General features: G+C 38.6%; 1 protein-coding gene across 1 annotated transcript in view; it reads right to left on the bottom strand.

Moving 5' to 3' along the window:
- The window catches only part of GALNT2 (polypeptide N-acetylgalactosaminyltransferase 2), a gene marked incomplete at its 5' end in the record, with an annotated part of 103164 nt that overhangs the window by 10009 nt on the left and 74333 nt on the right, over nt 1-18822 (bottom strand). Inside the window, 4 exons of the mRNA XM_082308022.1 lie at nt 2148-2274; nt 8812-8915; nt 9470-9557; nt 13297-13384. Of these exons, the coding sequence (XP_082164148.1) occupies nt 2148-2274; nt 8812-8915; nt 9470-9557; nt 13297-13384 (407 nt within the window). The remainder of the gene's footprint in view (nt 1-2147; nt 2275-8811; nt 8916-9469; nt 9558-13296; nt 13385-18822) is intronic.

Below are 18822 nucleotides of genomic sequence, written 5' to 3'. Positions count from 1 at the left end.
GGTCCTACACATAATACCTGTATTACAAAGGTATCCCGTTACCTTAGGTTTCTCATTCTCTCATTGCTGAAATTGATTTTAAGGCATTGTTATAGCAGTTTGACACACAAGAAAGCTGACTGAGGAGGAAACCTTCAAATGTATAGCAGCTTGTCAACCCTGCTTTTAAAGTGATATGTAACTTTTCTAGGTCAATTCAAAAATAATTCCAATGAAACAAAGAATTTTAAGGACATTTCAGAACTTGGGACAGCTGGACGGCTAAGGACAAAGGTAACATACCACTTGCAGAGAAAGGTAGATCTGGAAAGGGATGTAAGTACCCAAGATGCTAGTTTGCAGGCTTCATCTGTCCTCACCATTCAACTACACGAGATCTCTTTTCAAAGTTATTTTGAACACAAATGACTGGAAAACACAATATGACTTTAAAAAAAGCCCTGTCATAGTAATTGTCAGGACATTTGAGTGATCGAATCACAATGATGATTTGACTTCACAACAAATTCCAAAAGCTTCAATCCCAGTACAAACACAGAATCTTCAACCCCCGCTAATATGGTGCATTTCTGATGTCTGCTGTATCCTTCCATGCGTACAGCCACACCCTTTTCCTACTTTTTAGTTGAGCTGTGTTTAAGTACCTATTTAACATCACAAGGAGAGCAGCATCTTGGCAACAGCCCACAGATAGAAAAGCTGCAGAGGAGTGGAAAAACTGCACAATTTATATATTTATTTTTATTAACCCTACTCCTTGTTATGACATTGTCATTTTAAAACCTACCATCAAACTAAAGCAGTTGCATCCTAAGCCTACATAATACAGTTTAATTGGTAGATCCTTCTACCCTCCTGATGCACACTATAAATACTGAATAGAGGTGTGATGTATTAAGAGAGGATATTTCATTACTAGCTTTTGTTTTCCCTTAAGTACTATTATTCATTTTTCACTGTAGAATAAAATTAAGATCTCAAAGAACAGAGGACCAGAAAAATCCCTGCTATAACTACTGGAAGAAACAGGACAGCGACTTCATTTTAGCAGACTATTAAATTCATTAGAGTCATCTTGGTGGCATAACCAGCATGGAAGAGAAGAATTAAACCCCTAAGGAGGTTCCTCAATCTAAGGTGAAACACAAGTCGAAATATATCAGCAGCTTAGAACATTCTTACGAATATAAGCCCATCTGTGCTCTGTGTTGCTTCATGTTAAACAGTTTGGGCTCCATATCCCTTCAAGGATAAATAAACAATTTTATTTGCAGCACTTAACTCACAGAACTTTTAGCTGAGACCTGCTTCTTCAGCCCCCCAAGCATCAAGCCCAGTTCTCTAAACCAAAAACCTAGTGATTCTTCAGCTACAACTGATAGAGCCTTGGTCAAAACATCTGCCACACACTCATGCAATACTTTCATCCACATTCCTTAAAAAACACTATGCACCTGAATCAGAATTGCTATTCTCATTCTACAGAGGAGAAACTGAGGAAATAGCTCAGTATTTCAGCTACCACCGTATATTGAATCAACAGCAAAATTAACAGGCATATTAATCTAAGCCTTAATACTGCAGTTTCTTAGGTCTATAGAAAAAACATTTTTAAACATAGCATGGGAAAGGCAAATATGATACAGAATGAAGTTGCCAACAGACTGGCACAAATGCCAGAATCAGTCTACATAATCACTTGTATATCACATACCAATCACGTATTAACAAAAAGCAAGCAAAGCATATTTATAACGTAAGTGTATTCTGGCTCTTAGTGAATGATGAAACTGTTTCTATAAAATGAAGATTTATGAGATAGTTCAGAAAATAAAGCCTTCTTTAAAACCGAATAAACACAAAGTTCTTAAAATTGATAGAATGCCAGGCTAAGCATTTCCTTCTTTTCCAGATTCTCAGGCTGTGTCTACTACAAGTTTTCCTTTTTAAGCTCTCAGGTTCTTCTCTCAATCTGTGTAGTTGCCTCAAAGTCATTAATTTCCTTTTAATTAATATTTTTCCATGCTAGATAATATTGCAAATATTTCTAAAGGAAGGATCCTTAAAATGAAGTTACTGCCACCCGCTGATCATCTGAAGAAATCCAAAACATTGCTATTTAGCTGAAGGCTTGACTTAGCAGTTACCTTGCAAACACGGTACCACTCCCACCAGGAAACGTGTAAGGATGCTGTTTGCGGAATACGTGACCCACTCTGCTGCAAGGGATGATTTCTAGGCTCCCACCGCATTGCCAAACTCGGAATGAGATCTCTGAAATAAAAACATGAAAGACCAACATCACAAAATACTGTAATTTTGTAGTATACTATTTACAGAGAAGGCTTTTATTGACTATTGCTGAGAAGGTCAATAAGATAGTTTTCTGAGAAATGCCAAGATAAACAAAGGCATATCTGAGCATTTAGTATTCTCCAAGCTCAAGAGAAATAATCATATTAACTTGGAAGCAAAACTGTATGTCTTCTCTTATCTGAGGTTACCAGCATTCCCCAAATGCATAAACCATGCTGCAATTTGCCAGAATAAGTTAGGCCTATATGTTCTGTTACTATGCTTTACCTAAAGGGTAAGCAACAGTCAATACACTTAACAGATAAATTAATGATCTAGCTTATAATAAATTTTTTTCAGCTAAAGATGGAGTAACACAATGGATAAAATCAAGTCATGATAAAACAATCAGCAGATTCAAGCTGCTAGCTTACTATAGCAGATAACCAAACGCTCCCAAACACTGGCCAAGGAAGGAGTTATACCAAGTCAATCTTTATTTGAAAGACAGACTGAATAAAGATGCAACTTCTGTAAACTGAAGGTTATGGACAGTACACTTCTAAGCCAATCTAGTGAGCTGACCCAGCTAGTGAGGACAAGAAGGTCTAGAAATATTTATACACCTTTCTCAACCTAGACCTTTGACAGCAGAAGTCACCTAGTGCTGGCAGAGAACTTTTCCTCATTCATTCCAAATAAGTGCAGTAAGAAGGGTGCTTCCAGTAGCACTGTTTCAATTTTGATGATTCCTCGTTTAGTCCAGCAGCTGCTACCAGTTATTGAGTGCTACCCTCAGTTTCAAGCCTCTTCATAATCATTCAGTACCTTTCCACAGATTTAAAAAAAAAGGCAACTCTAATTTAAAGTCAGTCTACCTTTCAACTTACACTAAGTGCCATTCCTTCCCCCAGAAGCCTTCCTCCCACATACACAAAATAAGTCCTAAAAATAGCATTACTTCAAAAATTAAATTTGGAAAAAAAAAAAACAAAACACCACAACCCAAAAAAACCCACAAACCCCAAAGGGTAGAGAGCATGTCATCTTGATGGTCTGTCCAGAGAAAAAGGAAAGAAAAAAAAAAGAAAAAAAGAGGTGCTGTGATTCCAACTGTTGACAGTGCAAGTTAACTGCCTTTTTTCTGAATGGTCTTTGCTTTTACCAGGATCATTTCCTATTTGTTTTACTTCAGTGATAAATTCTGTTGTATCGGGGCCAATTAGGCATATTCATGAATCCTAGACAGTCCACATAGCCCAATCTATAGACAGATCATCCTCCACAAATATTAATGACCATATTGTCTTTGCCAGTAGCTTACAGTCTTTATTTTCCAGTTGAATTAACGTGGGACAATAGGCAAAAGTAATTCTTAAAGCAACTGACATTCTCTCCGTACATTTTTCACAGCACTTACTTCAGTTTTACACCTCTTTTTTTTTTTTATTCAAAGCTCAAGAGAATCACAGTAAATGACTGGTCACTGCTTCTATTAAACAAATTAGTAATAAAAGCACTTCTATGTTTCTACCAGAATAAATTACACATAGACAGAAGGCTTTCCCATATCTAGCTCAAATTATGAAAGCAAAGGAGTAACAGTTTTCTTGTACCACTTTGAAGCACTATTTATGGAGTTTTGCTAGAAAGTTCATACAGTTATTAGCCCAACATGAGGGGATGCTGCACTCAGTGAGAACAGCCTAGTGAAAGAAGACAGGGAGATCTGATCAAAGATAAAGGCTTTTGCATTAGACAAGCAAGTGCAGACTAAATGCTCAAAATCTAATACTAGACTTATTTAAGCATTAGGAAATACACACCTCTGAAATGAGGTAAAGTGAGACTCTGGTTAAAAATAAAGTTCAATGCAGTGGGTGTTTTTTTTTTTCGTTTGTTTGTTTTGTTTGGGTTTTTTTTTGGTTTTTTTGTTTTGGTTTTTTTTTTTTTTTAATTATTCATTTGAGGGTTTAATCCAAAAAGTCAGTCATCTATTGAATGTATGTAGGCACTGAAAAAAGTATTTTTGTTTTAGAAGAAGTAATTTAGAAATATCTTGTGTCAATTTTTCATTATTCATAGCTTCCTCTACTGTGTACACTAATTTGATTAATTCTCCCTCCATAAATTCCCAGAAATGTGAACCTACATGTACACTTTCCAGCACCTTAGATTCTGAAGAATCTCAAAAAAAGTGAAAATGATGAAAAATAGCTCTATGGGAAAGACAGCAAAGGACTAGTAAATAGGGAGACACAAACTAATCCTTATTTGCACCTACATAGCTTCTAAAGCCTGCATGGATTTTTTTAAAGACAAAGGAATGTACAGCAACTAAAACTTAAAAAAAAAAAAACATAAACTCCCTTAAGACATCTTTTTTGCCATACTCAAATAGTGGGAGAAGAAATTTTACTCTTGTAACAATTTCAGTGGACGCAGTTTTTCATTAAAAAGGCATAAACAGCATGTCAAACATTCTTCAATTGCATAAGATTACGTTACACCTCTCAATAACAGATTTGCTCTTTTTATTGTAGTGTGTCATCGATATAAAAGACAAGGAATGTCTTACTCACTCCCTGATTTTAGCAAAATTAGTAAGAAAAGCCTAGGTTGTCAAATTAGACCCAAATCTTCTAATGGTCCATCCAGTTCTCCAGTGTACTCCAATCCTCCTATGCTTATCAAAAAGCATTGTAAAGATTCTGAGAATTAGAGTTTACAAATTCAAGACAAGACTGAACAAACTTTGATCCACATTTTGTAGAGCAAGCACGTGTTATCAGTCATATAAAGCAACAATCTGAAAATGTACCATATCTTCATGATAGGTGCTCTCTCTTAGCTAATGTAGGGAAAATATTGCAGGCCCATCTTGAAATTTGTAAAGTTGAGACTATACTAATATGTGAACAAAATCTCATATAACAGCTGCTCTGTACATGCTCGAAGGAAAAATGCTAAGTTTTATAAAGCATAAATATAATGTATACAATTATTTTGCAAGTCCATCTAGCAGGTTATTTGCATGTAACATCAAGCTGCTGATCCAGAGATATGCTCGAGAGTAGCGGGGCCTGATGAGTGTGCATGTTGAATTTTAAACTGCACATCACAGATTTCCAGTATCTGGTGCATGTATCATTTATTGCCAATTAAACCATAAGCCACGTGATTTTTGCTCATCTTCAGTTAATCTGGCAGCTATGAACAAATCATGAGCTGTCTGCTGTAGTGACTGACTTTGCCTTTTCAGGGAGCAGAGCAAAAGCACCCCAAAGTCTCCATCTCCTCCATCCCACAGAGAAGCAAGAACAGAATGCAGCAGGAGCAACATAAACAGCTTTTTGCATGCAGTCTTCTCACCTTGAGTAAGGAGCTGTTACTTGTGCCCTTTCCTGCTATCAAAGCCTCAATTATCAAAGCATAAAAGCAGCTGCTAAATTTTCAGAAAAAACTCGGTCGCTCAAGTACATGCTTGCAGCTAATCAAATATTTAAGTGCTCTAGTGGCAAGAGAGGTTTTCAGAGTGAATGCGAGTATTGCCGTAGTAAGTTTATCCAATGACTTTCCAGGACATTTAAAAAATGAAAAATTATGATATTCATATTAATACAATGTAGCAATATACAGCCAAAATAGTAAGAAAACGGAAACACAGAAAGTAATTGTTCAAAGCACATAAGACATTTCTTCAAGTATTGCATAGGAAGGTCAGAGACTGGACTGAAAGGATGCCTCTTCCAGCATCTTAAGTTCCTTACAAGAGTGTTAAGCATTTGGTTACCATGTCTCCATACTTAGTGTGCTGTATACAGCAGACATTTCCTTGTAGGCCAAGCATATGCTCAACGCATATGCATATTTCAGTAACTCAAAATACCCATGGGTTTTTACAAGTTCAAGGTATTTTAGGATTTTGCAGCTAGCACGTGCAGTAGAGAAGAAGTTTCTATCCTTAGAACTGGTCCTAACACACACAACATCGCCACAAAGGATGAGGAGAAGGCTGAGGTGCTTAATGCCTTCTTTGCCTCAGTCTTTAATAGTCAGACTGGTCATCCTTGGGGTTTTCAGGCCCCTGAGCTGGGAGATGGAGATAGGATGCAGAATGAAGCCCCAGTTGCCAAAGAGGTAACAGTCACCAACCTGCTCCTCCACCTGGATGCTCACAAGTCTACAGGGCCAGACGGAATCCACCCGAGGATACTGAGGGAGCTGGCAGAGGAGCTTGCCAAGCCACTCTCCATCATTTATCAGCAGTCCTGGTCAACCAGGGAGGTCCCAGACGACTGGAAGTTAGCAAATGTGACACCCCTCTACAAGAAGGGTCGGAAGGAGAATCCGGGGAACTACAGGCCTGTCAGCCTGACCTCGGTGCCAGGGAAGGTCATGAAGCAGATCATCTTGAGTGCCATTACGCGGCACATGTGGGACAACCGGAGGATCAGGCCCAGCCAGCATGGGTTTATGAAAGGGAGGTCCTGCTTCACTAACCTGGTCTCCTTCTGTGACAAGGTGACCTGCTTAGTGGATGAGGGGAAGGCTGTGGATGTTGTCTACTTGGACTTAGTAAGGCCTTTGACACTGTCTCCCACAGCATTCTCCTGGAGAAGCTGGCTGCTCATGGCTTGGATGGGTGCACTCTGTGCTGGGTTAAAAACTGGCTGGACAGCCAAGCCCAGAGAGTGGTGGTGAACGGAGTCAAATCCAGTTGGTGGCCAGTCACAAGTGGTGTTCCCCAGGGCTCAGTGTTGGGGCCGGTCCTGTTCAGTATCTTCACTGATGATCTGGATGAGGGGATCGAGTGCACCCTCAGTAAGTCTGCAGAGGACACCAAGTTGGGTGGAAGTGTCGATCTGCTGGAGGGTAGGAAGGCCCTACAGAGGGACCTGGACAGGCTGGATCGATGGGCCAAGGCGACCTGTATAAGGTTCAACAAGCCTCAGTGCCAGGTCCTGCACTTCAGTCACAACAACCCCATGTAATGCTACAGGCTGGGGGAGGAGTGGTTGGAGAGCTGCCTGGCGGAAAAGGACCTGGGGGTGTTGGTCGACTGCTGGCTGAATATGAGCCAGCAGTGTGCCCAGGTGGCCGAGAGGGCCAATGGCATCCTGGCTTGTATCAGGAATAGTGTGGCCAGCAGGACCAGGGAGGTGATAGTGCCCCTGTACTCGGCCCTGGTGAGGCCGCACCTCGAGTACTGCGTTCAGTTTTGGGCCCCTCACTACAAGAAGGACATCGAGGTGCTGGAGCGTGTCCAAAGAAGGGCAACGAAGCTGGTGAAGGGTCTGGAGCACAAGTCTTATGAGGAGCGGCTGAGGGAGCTGGGGTTGTTTAGCCTGGAGAAGAGGAGGCTGAGGGGAGACCTTATTGCTCTCTACAACTACCTGAAAGGAGGTTGTAGCGAGGTGGGGGTCGGTCTCTCCTCCCTAGTAACAAGCGATGGGACGAGAGGAAACGGCCCCAAGCTGCGCCAGGGGAAGTTTAGGTTGGACATTAGGAAAAACTTCTTCACCGAAAGGGCAGTCAGGCACTGGGACAGGCTGCCCAGGGAAGTGGTTGAGTCTCCGTCCCTGGAGGTATTTAAAAGACGGGTAGACGTGGTGCTTAGGGACATGGTTTAGTGGTGGACTTGGCAGTGCTAGGTTAACGGTTGGACCTTATGATCTTAAGGGTCTTTTCCAACCTTAACGATTCTATGATTCTATGACAGAATGTCTGAGATGCATCTCTACCCTAAAAAACTAAATTGATGACAGAATGGAAATCTTGAGAAGTTGTAGAGTTCTGCTCCTCCCAAATCTTTTTGGTTTACTACAAGTACACAGGTCTTAACTGGATAAAAAACTTTGTACAATATTGTAAAGCAAAGAGAAATTACAGAAAAAATGCCTTCTCAACCACAATTATCTCATAGTACTAAAGTAGGGGTATAAAAATTGAAAAACTCACTAAATTTAGATCCCAGGCAGTATAATATTATTAATGTTAAGAAATGGATTATTCTTCAGTCAGCTAAGTTTTAATTGATTTCTTAAGATGTACGTAAGAACGTTAAACTCGAACTGTCATGTTCTACTTTTCACTATTAAATTTCAGCAACATCTTAAAATATGCCTTAAATTGCCAGCATTTAAACATTATTGTATTTTAATCAATAACTTTAGATGAGGATGTGACTTTCAAACAAGATAGCATTTTTGAAAGTAATTTCCTGTCTACATCCTGTAATTTTTTTATTTTATCAGCCAACTTCTATTACAAAAAAATTTCACTGTTTAGTGACCAAATACTTTTATTCTCTCATATTTAACATATAATTCCTACCTTGTTTTAATTCTTTCAATGAAATAAGCCTTTCGGATTTTGCCAATAATGCATGTGAAGTTTTAACTCTGGTTTTAATCCTTTGCACAAAATCAGGAAAACCGTGACTCCATTGCAGTAAAGGCAATGATGAAACCTGCTTTCTTTCAAGACTGATCTGAAGGTAAGTAATATACATACCTAAGTTTTCTCCACCCCAAACATCCATCATCATGTCATACTTCCCTAGTTCTTCAAAATAGGATTTGTCCATCACAAATAACCCACCAGCTATCATGGGTGTCCTAAATAGACAAGAAAAAAATAAGTTAAATACTTACAGAACCATGAACTTGGAGGTAACTATTATTTTCACCGCAAGGTTAATCCCTCCTTGAAAAAACCTGCAATGCTTTTGAATGCAACTAATTTTGCAACTATCACTTCAAATGTTGTCTGTACACATTTCTATGGCATATATAGTGCTATGACCACCTTCTGAGACAGTTTCCAAATCTCCATTTGGCTCACAACTTCCTTATTTAAAGGGTGGCAATTTGTGCCAGCGATAAAACATTAAAACTGATGCTGTAGTTTTAGCCCTCAAAACATACCAAGTTTAAACAAAGTGACATCTACTTTTTGTTAAGGGTAAATAATCCTCCAGTGTACTTCAAAGTATTTTTAAAATACAATTTATTTCTGAGAATCTCATAATGCGACATAAATATGAGTGAAGTTTCAATATTAATGAAAGCCATAGTAAAGATCCCCTTTCAGACTCAGAGAAGATGATTTCTAATTTTTTGTAGTTGCAAACTACAATCTATTAGAGGGAGAAGTGGTGGTACAGACATACTTTATGGGAGCAACTGGATTTCCTTGCCGTGCTCTTCTTTGCTCTGGTGTCATGTAATCCCACTTGAACACCAGGTTCCAATCAAAGCCTTCGAGAAGAAAATATTAGAGAGTAGGATGTTAGAAAGACTGTGATCATCATTCAACTTGTAGTAACATAATGTTGACTGAAAACACTGGGAACTGTAATTTAAATTAAAAATTTAAACTTGTACAAACTTCTGGGTAGAAAACAAACAAGTAGGAGTCCAGATGAAAGGTAAAGAAGTTAAGAGGACAGTAAAAAAAGTAATCTCAAATACAAAATAACTTTGATTTCTCTTGTTGCCATCTATTACACAAAGTAAGAAACCCAGTCAACAAGTGACAAAGCAAAAGCCTTCTATATGAATCTAACGTCTCATATCCTTACATCAAAGAGAACATCATACGAAGATCTTCCAGCCATTACAAATGCTCCCAACAGTCTTAACCGCACAATTGCCTTTCGACTCTTATCAAACGATCACGTTTACATACAAGTCACAACAGGTTATGTAGCTCCCGCTTACTAACATTCATTTAACTTCCTCCTTTCCTACCGCATGCTTCTAAGTGCATCACTTTTTAAACCCGAGGCAAGTGCTAGAGTGCCAAAATCTTACTTCCCGTATGTATGTATGTATATGTGCGTACACACAGCAACAGCTGGTCTGGTCCCTTCGTGATTTAAGCACAGAAGCACATAAGCATCACTAGAACAGACAAGACCAATAGGTCACCTACAGCAGCTTTCTGCCTGACAACTGTTTGAACTACCACCTTTAGGCAATGATGATACACAGCTGGTGAAAGAAAAACGTCCTACAGGAAACACTTTCGTAACAGTTTTTTGAGCTGCGTTATGCCCATAAGCATGAACATCTATTAAAAAACGACACAAGGTTCATAGCCCTCTCCCAGTACACCTAGCAAATCAGCCTCAAACAGACTGCCTGCTGCCAAACGCATTTAGACCCTATGAGGTCATGTAATGAATGATTTCCAGATTTCTGGTGCACAGATGTCAATAGTTCTCTTTCTCCAGCGTAAAGATAAAGCAATTACTTTGTGGGGAAGTGGGGAAAAAAGCTACAGTAAACAGACAACTATTACAGTCCTACAAACTGTCTGTCTGCATCCATAAGTGTGCACAGTAATGATGGATGTGGAGAGCTGAAAACTAAACAGTTTTCATTTTACCTCACAAGATATTTATCACACACACAATACAGAAATTATCCTGAACAGTCTTTACAGCATGCATGCCAACTCCTTCTCTCCACGCATTTCATTGCATTGCACTGTAAAAATGAAAGACCGTCTAACTACTCCAAAACTCCAAGTAGCAAACCAGTAAAATGACTGCGATCTATAGCACTGCAAAGCCTCCAGCATAAAAAGTAAAATGAGCTCCAATATTTCCACACAGTTAAAAAGTCGCATTTCATCATAGGTACCTAGCAAAATTAGTTGCATCTGGGAGAAATTGAAAAAACCTACTGTTCTCCGGCAGAAGCGGTAGAGATAGAGTTACATATACTCCAGTGAACACAAGGGGTCTCTTTTGGAACACAGCACTCTGTTACAAACTCAGAACAAGTGTATAAATTGTCTACCCATAAAAACTGGTTTTACGTCTCCATTTTCACTGACTCTGGGAAAAATCTGCACTCAATGAGATAATATCAGTAATTCTGTAAAAGGAGTATTTATAAGCACAAGTGCATATCCAGTATGAAATTCTATCCAGTGTAAACTGCATTATAGGCATACTCTAAATTATTAGATCTCAGTTAACTACAGTTTATTCCAGTAATTAAAGTGTTTCTCAGGGTGGCATAAACACTTTGGCAAATCCCCTCTCAAAAAAAAATTTGTAACATGAAGTGCATGGATTTAGGAGTGGCTAGACTTGGGAATTATTTCGGCCCTGTCTGCTTTAAAAAGTTCGTAGCATTTGCTAAGTTGCTTGTCTTGGGTGATTAAGTCCTTTCAAAACAGGCCAGGCACAAATGCTGTCCCAGCTGTCTCAACTCTCCATGCTTCAGCCGCACAGATACTGTATCTACGGTTGAAAGCATAGTTTGGTTTCCATCTTTAGACTTGGCCCCAGTGAAAGTGTCCTGTGATGCCAAATGCTGTAGTGCCTCTAACATGGTAATCTGTCCTCTGGGAAGTGAAAGGAAATACATTATTCATGTTTCAACAGACCCCCAAATAGCTTTAAACACTGATATGTGCAAAATTTCTATTGTTAACGTTAAAAATGACAGCTCCTCACTCCTTAGTCCAGAAGTACAGAAACTCCACGCACTTTAAAGAACCTATTTCTTTTGTGTATAGGGAGAGAAAATAAGCACTAAAAAAAAAAAATGGGAAACAAAGATGAAGAATGAAAAGCAGTAGCAAGTGAAATGATCTCTCAATCTTCTCCCACTTCACTTGGGAAGAATTAAAGAGCATGAACCCTGCAGGAACCAATCGAAGGTTTCAATGAAAGAATTCCTCCTCCTACTGCAGACAACAATAAAAGCCACATAATGGTATAGAGATTTCCATACTCGAGGCACAATGAGTAGATTGGGTAAAAGCCTTCAGGTTTTAATAAAGCTGACACACAGATAATAGCACACAGCTATACATTAGCATACCGTGAATATATGCACTGTAGGTGTTATTTCAGAACACTAATTAAAAGGACATAGAACCTCTCACCTCCAGATCACTCACTGGAAATTGAAGCATATGTGACATTTTGCAAATATTGCTTTTATTTTAGTTTACTGGAACAACACTTGGTGGCCAGTCAGAGACTAGTAACTGACAGAACGGGCTCGAAATTGGTTTTTCCTTCCTCAGTCAAGAAAATCCATTCACAAAATGCTGAAACACTGTGGGAACAGCACTGCGTAATTTCTACATTGTGGCTCATCTTTTATCTTTGTGCAGACAGTTCAGTTTCCAGGGTTGTGGGAACATTTAAAAAAAAAAAAGAAGGGAGGGGGAAAGAGGGAGGGGCAGAGAACAGCTATTTTAAATGCTAGATTCTTGCTTACAGTGAAAAAAGTTTTCAAAACTTGTAATGAGTAAGGAATTTAGTGTGTGGTTGCCCTCCCCACTTTGGAAAATGAGAGGGAAGGATTTTTTTTTTTTTTTTTTCTTGAGGGCTTCACAAGTCTTTTTACTATTTGCTGTCAACAGTTTACACTGGCTAGACATAGTGAACCTGTAGTACTTCTAAACTCAATTCAACAGGAAATTTCGTAACTGTAAAGGTATAAACACTACAAATTTTCAAGGTCACGTTACTCTCTTCACAATCATAGATCATGGCTAACAGAAACATTTATTTTTTAAACACATTCCAAAGCTTTCTGCTTATTCAGAAGAGTTTAATTTTTTAAGCAAACCAGCATCTTGAAAAAAAAAACTCATAGGCACTGCATTGCTGATGGGCTTCTAAGCTAGAGAGCAATTAAAGCCTGTCTTATCTAAAAAGAGAATCATAAGCTCTGGCCATAAGCTGCTTCTGACACATTCATACAATCCTACAAACATTGGAGTGAGTACTGCACATTGCAGCGTAAACTTATAGGAATTAGTATAATAAAGATGAACTGTTTTAGAGCAGTAGACAAGGCCAATTAAAATCCAAGCCTAGAAACAACTGACCTATAGAACTTAAACTAGATGTATGAAAGGGAAGAACAGTATGTTAACTGCCCATTCTACAACTGCAGTGATTATGAGCTTTGATTCTCGATGCTTTTTTTTTTTTTCAATTTGTATTCCAGTACAGGTACATACCGCCTTTTAAATCAGCTGACGCCCCCACGTACTGGAAGTTGTCCATATTAATTACATCAATAATAGGAGACACAACTCTGGTCTTGTCCTAAAATAAATATTAGAAAGTAATATTGAAATAATGAAATCAATATATAAAGATTCAGGCATCATGAGATGTTGAACAGTTCAGCAGGATTTCATTAGCACGTCTCCCCCAGCTTTCCCCTTATTTCAACTTATGGCTCTGAATAGCCAGTGCTGTGAATAGCATTGCTCAGCACTGCTTCAGAAAGCAGAAAACACACTATGTAGCTGGGAATCCTTTTTCTATTCTAGGCTACTTATATTCAAGTAATCCCTCTCTTCTGACTTGCTCTTGAAGAAGGCAGCAAACTTGTAGTTCTAAAGGCAGTCAAGCAAACAGGACTTCCATTCTTACTTTTAGAACGAGCTCAAAGCAAAGAAGCATCCAGGCAATTCATATTTTCCACAGCAAATTTCTAGCCACGCAGTGTACTACAGTCTTATCTTTAAGGAACACTTAGGCCTTCCTGCAATCAGGAAAGTCTTAGGCTAATGCTAACCCATTTCACACTAGAAGAATCACACTTCACAATCAGATACTTAGATAGGAAAGAAAACCTAAAAACACCTCAGACTAATGAATGCTATTAATCTCCAGCAGCCAAGATTCCAGTGCTACAGATACCACGTTCCTCTGTCCGACCATGGGCTCATATACTACTCTGAGTAACGTTAATAACCTTAGCTGATGTGTTTGTCAAAATAGTTTTTAAGAAAAAACAAAAATCTTTCCAACAACTCCACATACATCATCCAATAGGATCACAAGACATCAGTACTCTAAAAAAAGACTCATCTAATATTAGAAACACAGTATCATAGTTAAGCCAGTTTGTCTCCATGAAGTAAGTACTTCTTGGGGAAGGAAAAAACAAAACAAAACAAAAAACACCACCACACACACAAAAAACCCAAACAAAAAACAAACAAAAAAACCAACTCAAGAAACAACCCGGTTACATTTACACACTGAAGCATAACTTCTACAGCAGTTTGATTGAACGCTGTGCTTGAGTTCAAGATAGAACTTTGAGCTCCACAATTTAGCATCGTTCAGAGAGCACAGATAACTTCAGAAGAGTGTATCACCAAATCTGTTTAATATAGAAAGTGTTTTGAATAAACAGGAGATATTTTGGTAACTGTTATAGAGAAATGGTTCTCATGGTTAAAAAGAAAACCAACCTAAACATCTCCATTTTAAGAATTTATTTCATAAGTATGTCTTCAAACAACAATACATATATTCTAAAGAGCAGTTCAGCCATGCATCCCCCCTTGCTAATCAGTATTATACAGAACAGATCAGAACCAAACTAGTATGAAAATAGTTTGAGCTCATAATAAAAGACTTAAAAGCAACTCTAAGTCAAATGCTTTGCTCGGTCCAATAAGGGCATTAAACACCTGTTTTCATTTATTGAATCTTAACTATTCAATCTGTGCTGGTTTTAACAAGCCCAAATTACATAGTTGGCATTTACTAGGTCATTCTGCCTGAGTGAGGAAAAGGTCACTTTAACTTCTGTATCAGCTAAAAGGAGAACCCAAGTTGTGTCTTCAGCTAAAAGCTGAAGGCTCATTACCGATTTCTACATTCCTTTTAAGTATCACTGCAGCTATACCACCTGGGCCAAATATCTGCCTTTATGAGGGATGTAATGTAATACCTAATCAGGTCTGCTACTATTAGTTAGCGTAGTCTAAAGCAAACTAGAAACAGACAAAAAAGACCAACCTGTCCTGTTCCCCCATCAACCACATCTTTAGCTCCTATTTGTGTTAGCTGTAGCCCCAAGTCCATGTTTGTAATAGCAAGCTTAGTTTTGCTAACGGTGTTGTACTTGGGAGGCAATTATGATTTACTGCACCTTAACTGCAAAATACTACTTGTGTTTGTGTGCTCTGCTACACCACTAAAGCACTTCAGGTGCACCCATTACTTTATTTTAGGCATTCTATATACTGTGATAGAATCAGAGAACTCCTTTATTTAAAGGCTGATGAGACAGAAGATGTCACGCCTATCAAGTTCTTCACTATACACTCATCAGCATGAAACGCAAAAATGAAACCACCCTTCCTTTCTTTCTCCTTCTTAGCTGAAACTGAGACAGCTTATAGAATAGAATCATGGAGATTAGAAAAGACCTTTAAAGATCATCAAGTCCAACTGTTAACCTAGCACTGCCAAATCAACCACCAAACCATGTCCCTAAGCACCACGTCTACCCGTCTTTTAAATACCTCCAGGGGTGGTGACTCAACCACTTCCCTGGGCAGCCTGCTCCAATGCTTAACCCCCCTTACAGTGAAGAAATTTTTCCTAATACCCAATCTAACCCTCCCCTGGCCATTTCCTCTTGTCTTATCACTTGTTACTTGGGAAAAGAGACCAACATCTATGCCCATCTCTAAAAACCTTTTCTGACAAAAATTTGCATTTTCTCAAATGGTTCTACTGGGCTCGGTGGAACCTGGTGGTAAAAGTTGCTCAAGCTATCAGGTGTCACATTAGGTAGAGCTTCAGTTTGGCTTCAAATTATCTCCACTCCACCATGCTGAATAAGCAGGCAGCATGTTGTCTGCACGCATTTGGGATTTCCTCAGGCTTTTACTGCTGGTCTGATTAGTTCTATCAATATCAGTGCAACACCACAGTAACACTACTTGCTACACCTAACATATTATTTAAACAACTTGCAGTTGTCTCTCCAACAGACAAATACCCAGGTTGTGACCATTCAGTTCAATGTACAACCCCTACTTTGTTGGTGTGGAAACATGCTGTTCCTTCCATGATTTGAAATTACAGATTTGCTCAGCAGCAAAACAGAATAAGATTTGCATATTCTTAAGGTGATGTTTTGCAGGGCACTACAAAGTTGTTAATGCAGAGACTGCTAAAAAGACCTTGTGGGTCTCCAAAGTACAGGGAGTTCATGCACTTAAAACACTAAAAAGCAGCTGCTCCCTTTAAATTATCCTAGAGCAAGATACTTATTTAGCCGTAGTGTGATTAAAATAGATATGATATGTATTTTAGAAACAAAAACACAAGCAAAAAGGAACTCTTCTTTTTGTAATCTCCTGTTTCATTCTGAAGGATTGACACCATAGCTGATAATGGAACACAAAATTGGAAAGCTATGTGCTTCTTGGTGAGCGTAATGGAAAGAAATAGCCTGTGAATACTGCAAGTCTCTAGTGCCTGGAAATTTGTAGCAGACTATTTCATTTTAATATTTCATAAGGAGGTTATGTATGCTCTAGAGAGTTAGGCGATTATATATTATTCTCATAAACCATTAGAAATTATCCTTAAGATTCTGCACACATTGCCTCCCCCCCTCTAAAAACCTCAAGACACTTCAAAGATTAAGCTTCACAACACTCTTAAGAGGAAATATAAATATTTTCCTTTCAGCATTGTGCCAGTTAAAAGTTGACTCATTCAAGGTCACAAAAATCTGAGACAGATATGAAAAAGGAATCCACGTCTCATTTCTCAATCTTAGTTTTTTCTTCCTTTCAAGATCTTTGTTTAAAAATACCTTCCTAAAAGTGATATAGGATTTACAGATATGCTATGAAAACAGATTAGTTCAGTTCCGCACCAGAATCTTTGAATTTTTATTGTTCCCATATAACTGATGTATTATAAGAATAGAACATCAACGTGATTAGAAACTGGAAGTGGAAAAAGCCAAGTAGACAAATGTTCATGAAATAGACAGTAGTTACCATTGTGTATAGTTATTACTATGTTGACATTTTGGGGGAATCAAAGGGTTAACCTCCACTGTCTCCTCATTTAATCTCCCCTAATGCACACACAAAAAAGAAATCTAGAGGGCGTAAAAGGTAGCCTTAGGGAAACGGGCCAAAAACCATTCTCCAGGAGGGAGCATAGAGGGAGAAGACACACCAGCTCCAGGTTACACAGGCATCTGCTTGTTCTGAACTCTAAAATATTCACCTTGTACGTACGTTGCTTCTGCTTTAAGCCTTTGCTCAAATTGCTGAAGAAAAATCCCTAGCAGTGTCGGACTCTAGGAATGCTAAGCAAGCCTGGTCAGTAGACAAAAATACTCTAACCAGGAAACCATCTCGAAAAATAAAACTGAGATGGTTCAGCCTTCAATTGAAGGGGAGAGCTTGATGCCTTAGGTGCTGCTAACGCAAGCAAGAGGTCAAAAGACACAGCTTTCTAAAGTGGTTACAGCACATCAGATAGAGCATTGTAGAACTGATTCAATTCAGACTGTGTCTTGGAAGCTATAAATTTTTATATTGTAACGCAGACAACTAATCCCCCAAAACTCCAACAGAATTAAATGCCAAGTGGGCAATTCTGGACCAAAAGGAAAAAAGAAAAAGTCCATGCTTTCCACCACATATAGAATAGATGCAGCAGCACATCAGAAAATGCTGTATTAATGCACAGTAGCTCTAACCTGAAAAAAGTTACCTCTGGGGCCAGAGCAGGAATGAGTTCATATCTACTCAGCTTCTTGTCACTAAGACGATCAAGAAAATGCTGCCAGTTAACACCAAGTAACATACCATCCGTACTGTGAGCAAAATCAATCCATTTCAAATAACAAAGAACTACGATATACTATACATAAACACTATCCATGCCTTAATTATTTGAACAAGCAGAAAGCTTAGATGCTACTTTATCAATCCCCATACTTGGTTGGGAATCTTCGCTCATGAAAGTAAACTGGAATTCAACATCAACTATTTATTTAACAGTACGTCAAGCTTTTAAGAATGGAAAACTGTATTCATACAGCTGAAAACTATTCAATGGCACACATGATTAGTGTGTATCACAATGACAATTGTGACGAGTAAGTTTTGAAGGATCTAATAATACATGTGCTGCTAAAAAGTGGCTGCTGCACAAAGCAAAATATGCACCAGTTTCCCCCACCAAGTACACCACGTGTAATGCTGGATATTCACAAAACTGTCAGCAATTTAGTAAGAGGTTTTACATTCTGTTATGATGAAAAGGTTAACACTTTTTCATATCCCCTATCAGTTTCAGAAAGCTAAATGAGTATGCCCTGAAAAAAGTCATAAAGAAAAAGGGTAAATGGCAAAATAGCTGTCTTATTAAAAGCAGGGTCTTGTTGACCAACACTACCATTTTTCTTTTGATTTCTTGAACAGGTAGATGCTTTAAACCATTTAAACAAAAAGGCTTGAAAACAGTTCCCACATCCTAGAATCCATTAGTGCTTTAGCTGCAAGCACTCTCCACTTCCTTCCGAGATATATTTAATGCCTTCAAGTTTATTTTCCCAGTTAATTATTATAGAGAAATTCCCCCAACTCTTCTGAGGCTGCAACACTTTACATGACCACAAAAATAGAAGGAAGTACTATGCTACTCACGCTCAAGGGCTTTGTAAGCTCTAGGTACTTTAATAGTGTCCAGGTTTGAGC

This window comes from Platalea leucorodia, assembly GCF_965183815.1.
Source record: "Platalea leucorodia genome assembly, chromosome: 3".
NCBI lineage: Eukaryota > Metazoa > Chordata > Aves > Pelecaniformes > Threskiornithidae > Platalea > Platalea leucorodia.
The sequence above is the reverse complement of the archived record's forward strand: the minus strand, read 5'-3'. Positions and strand labels throughout refer to the sequence as shown.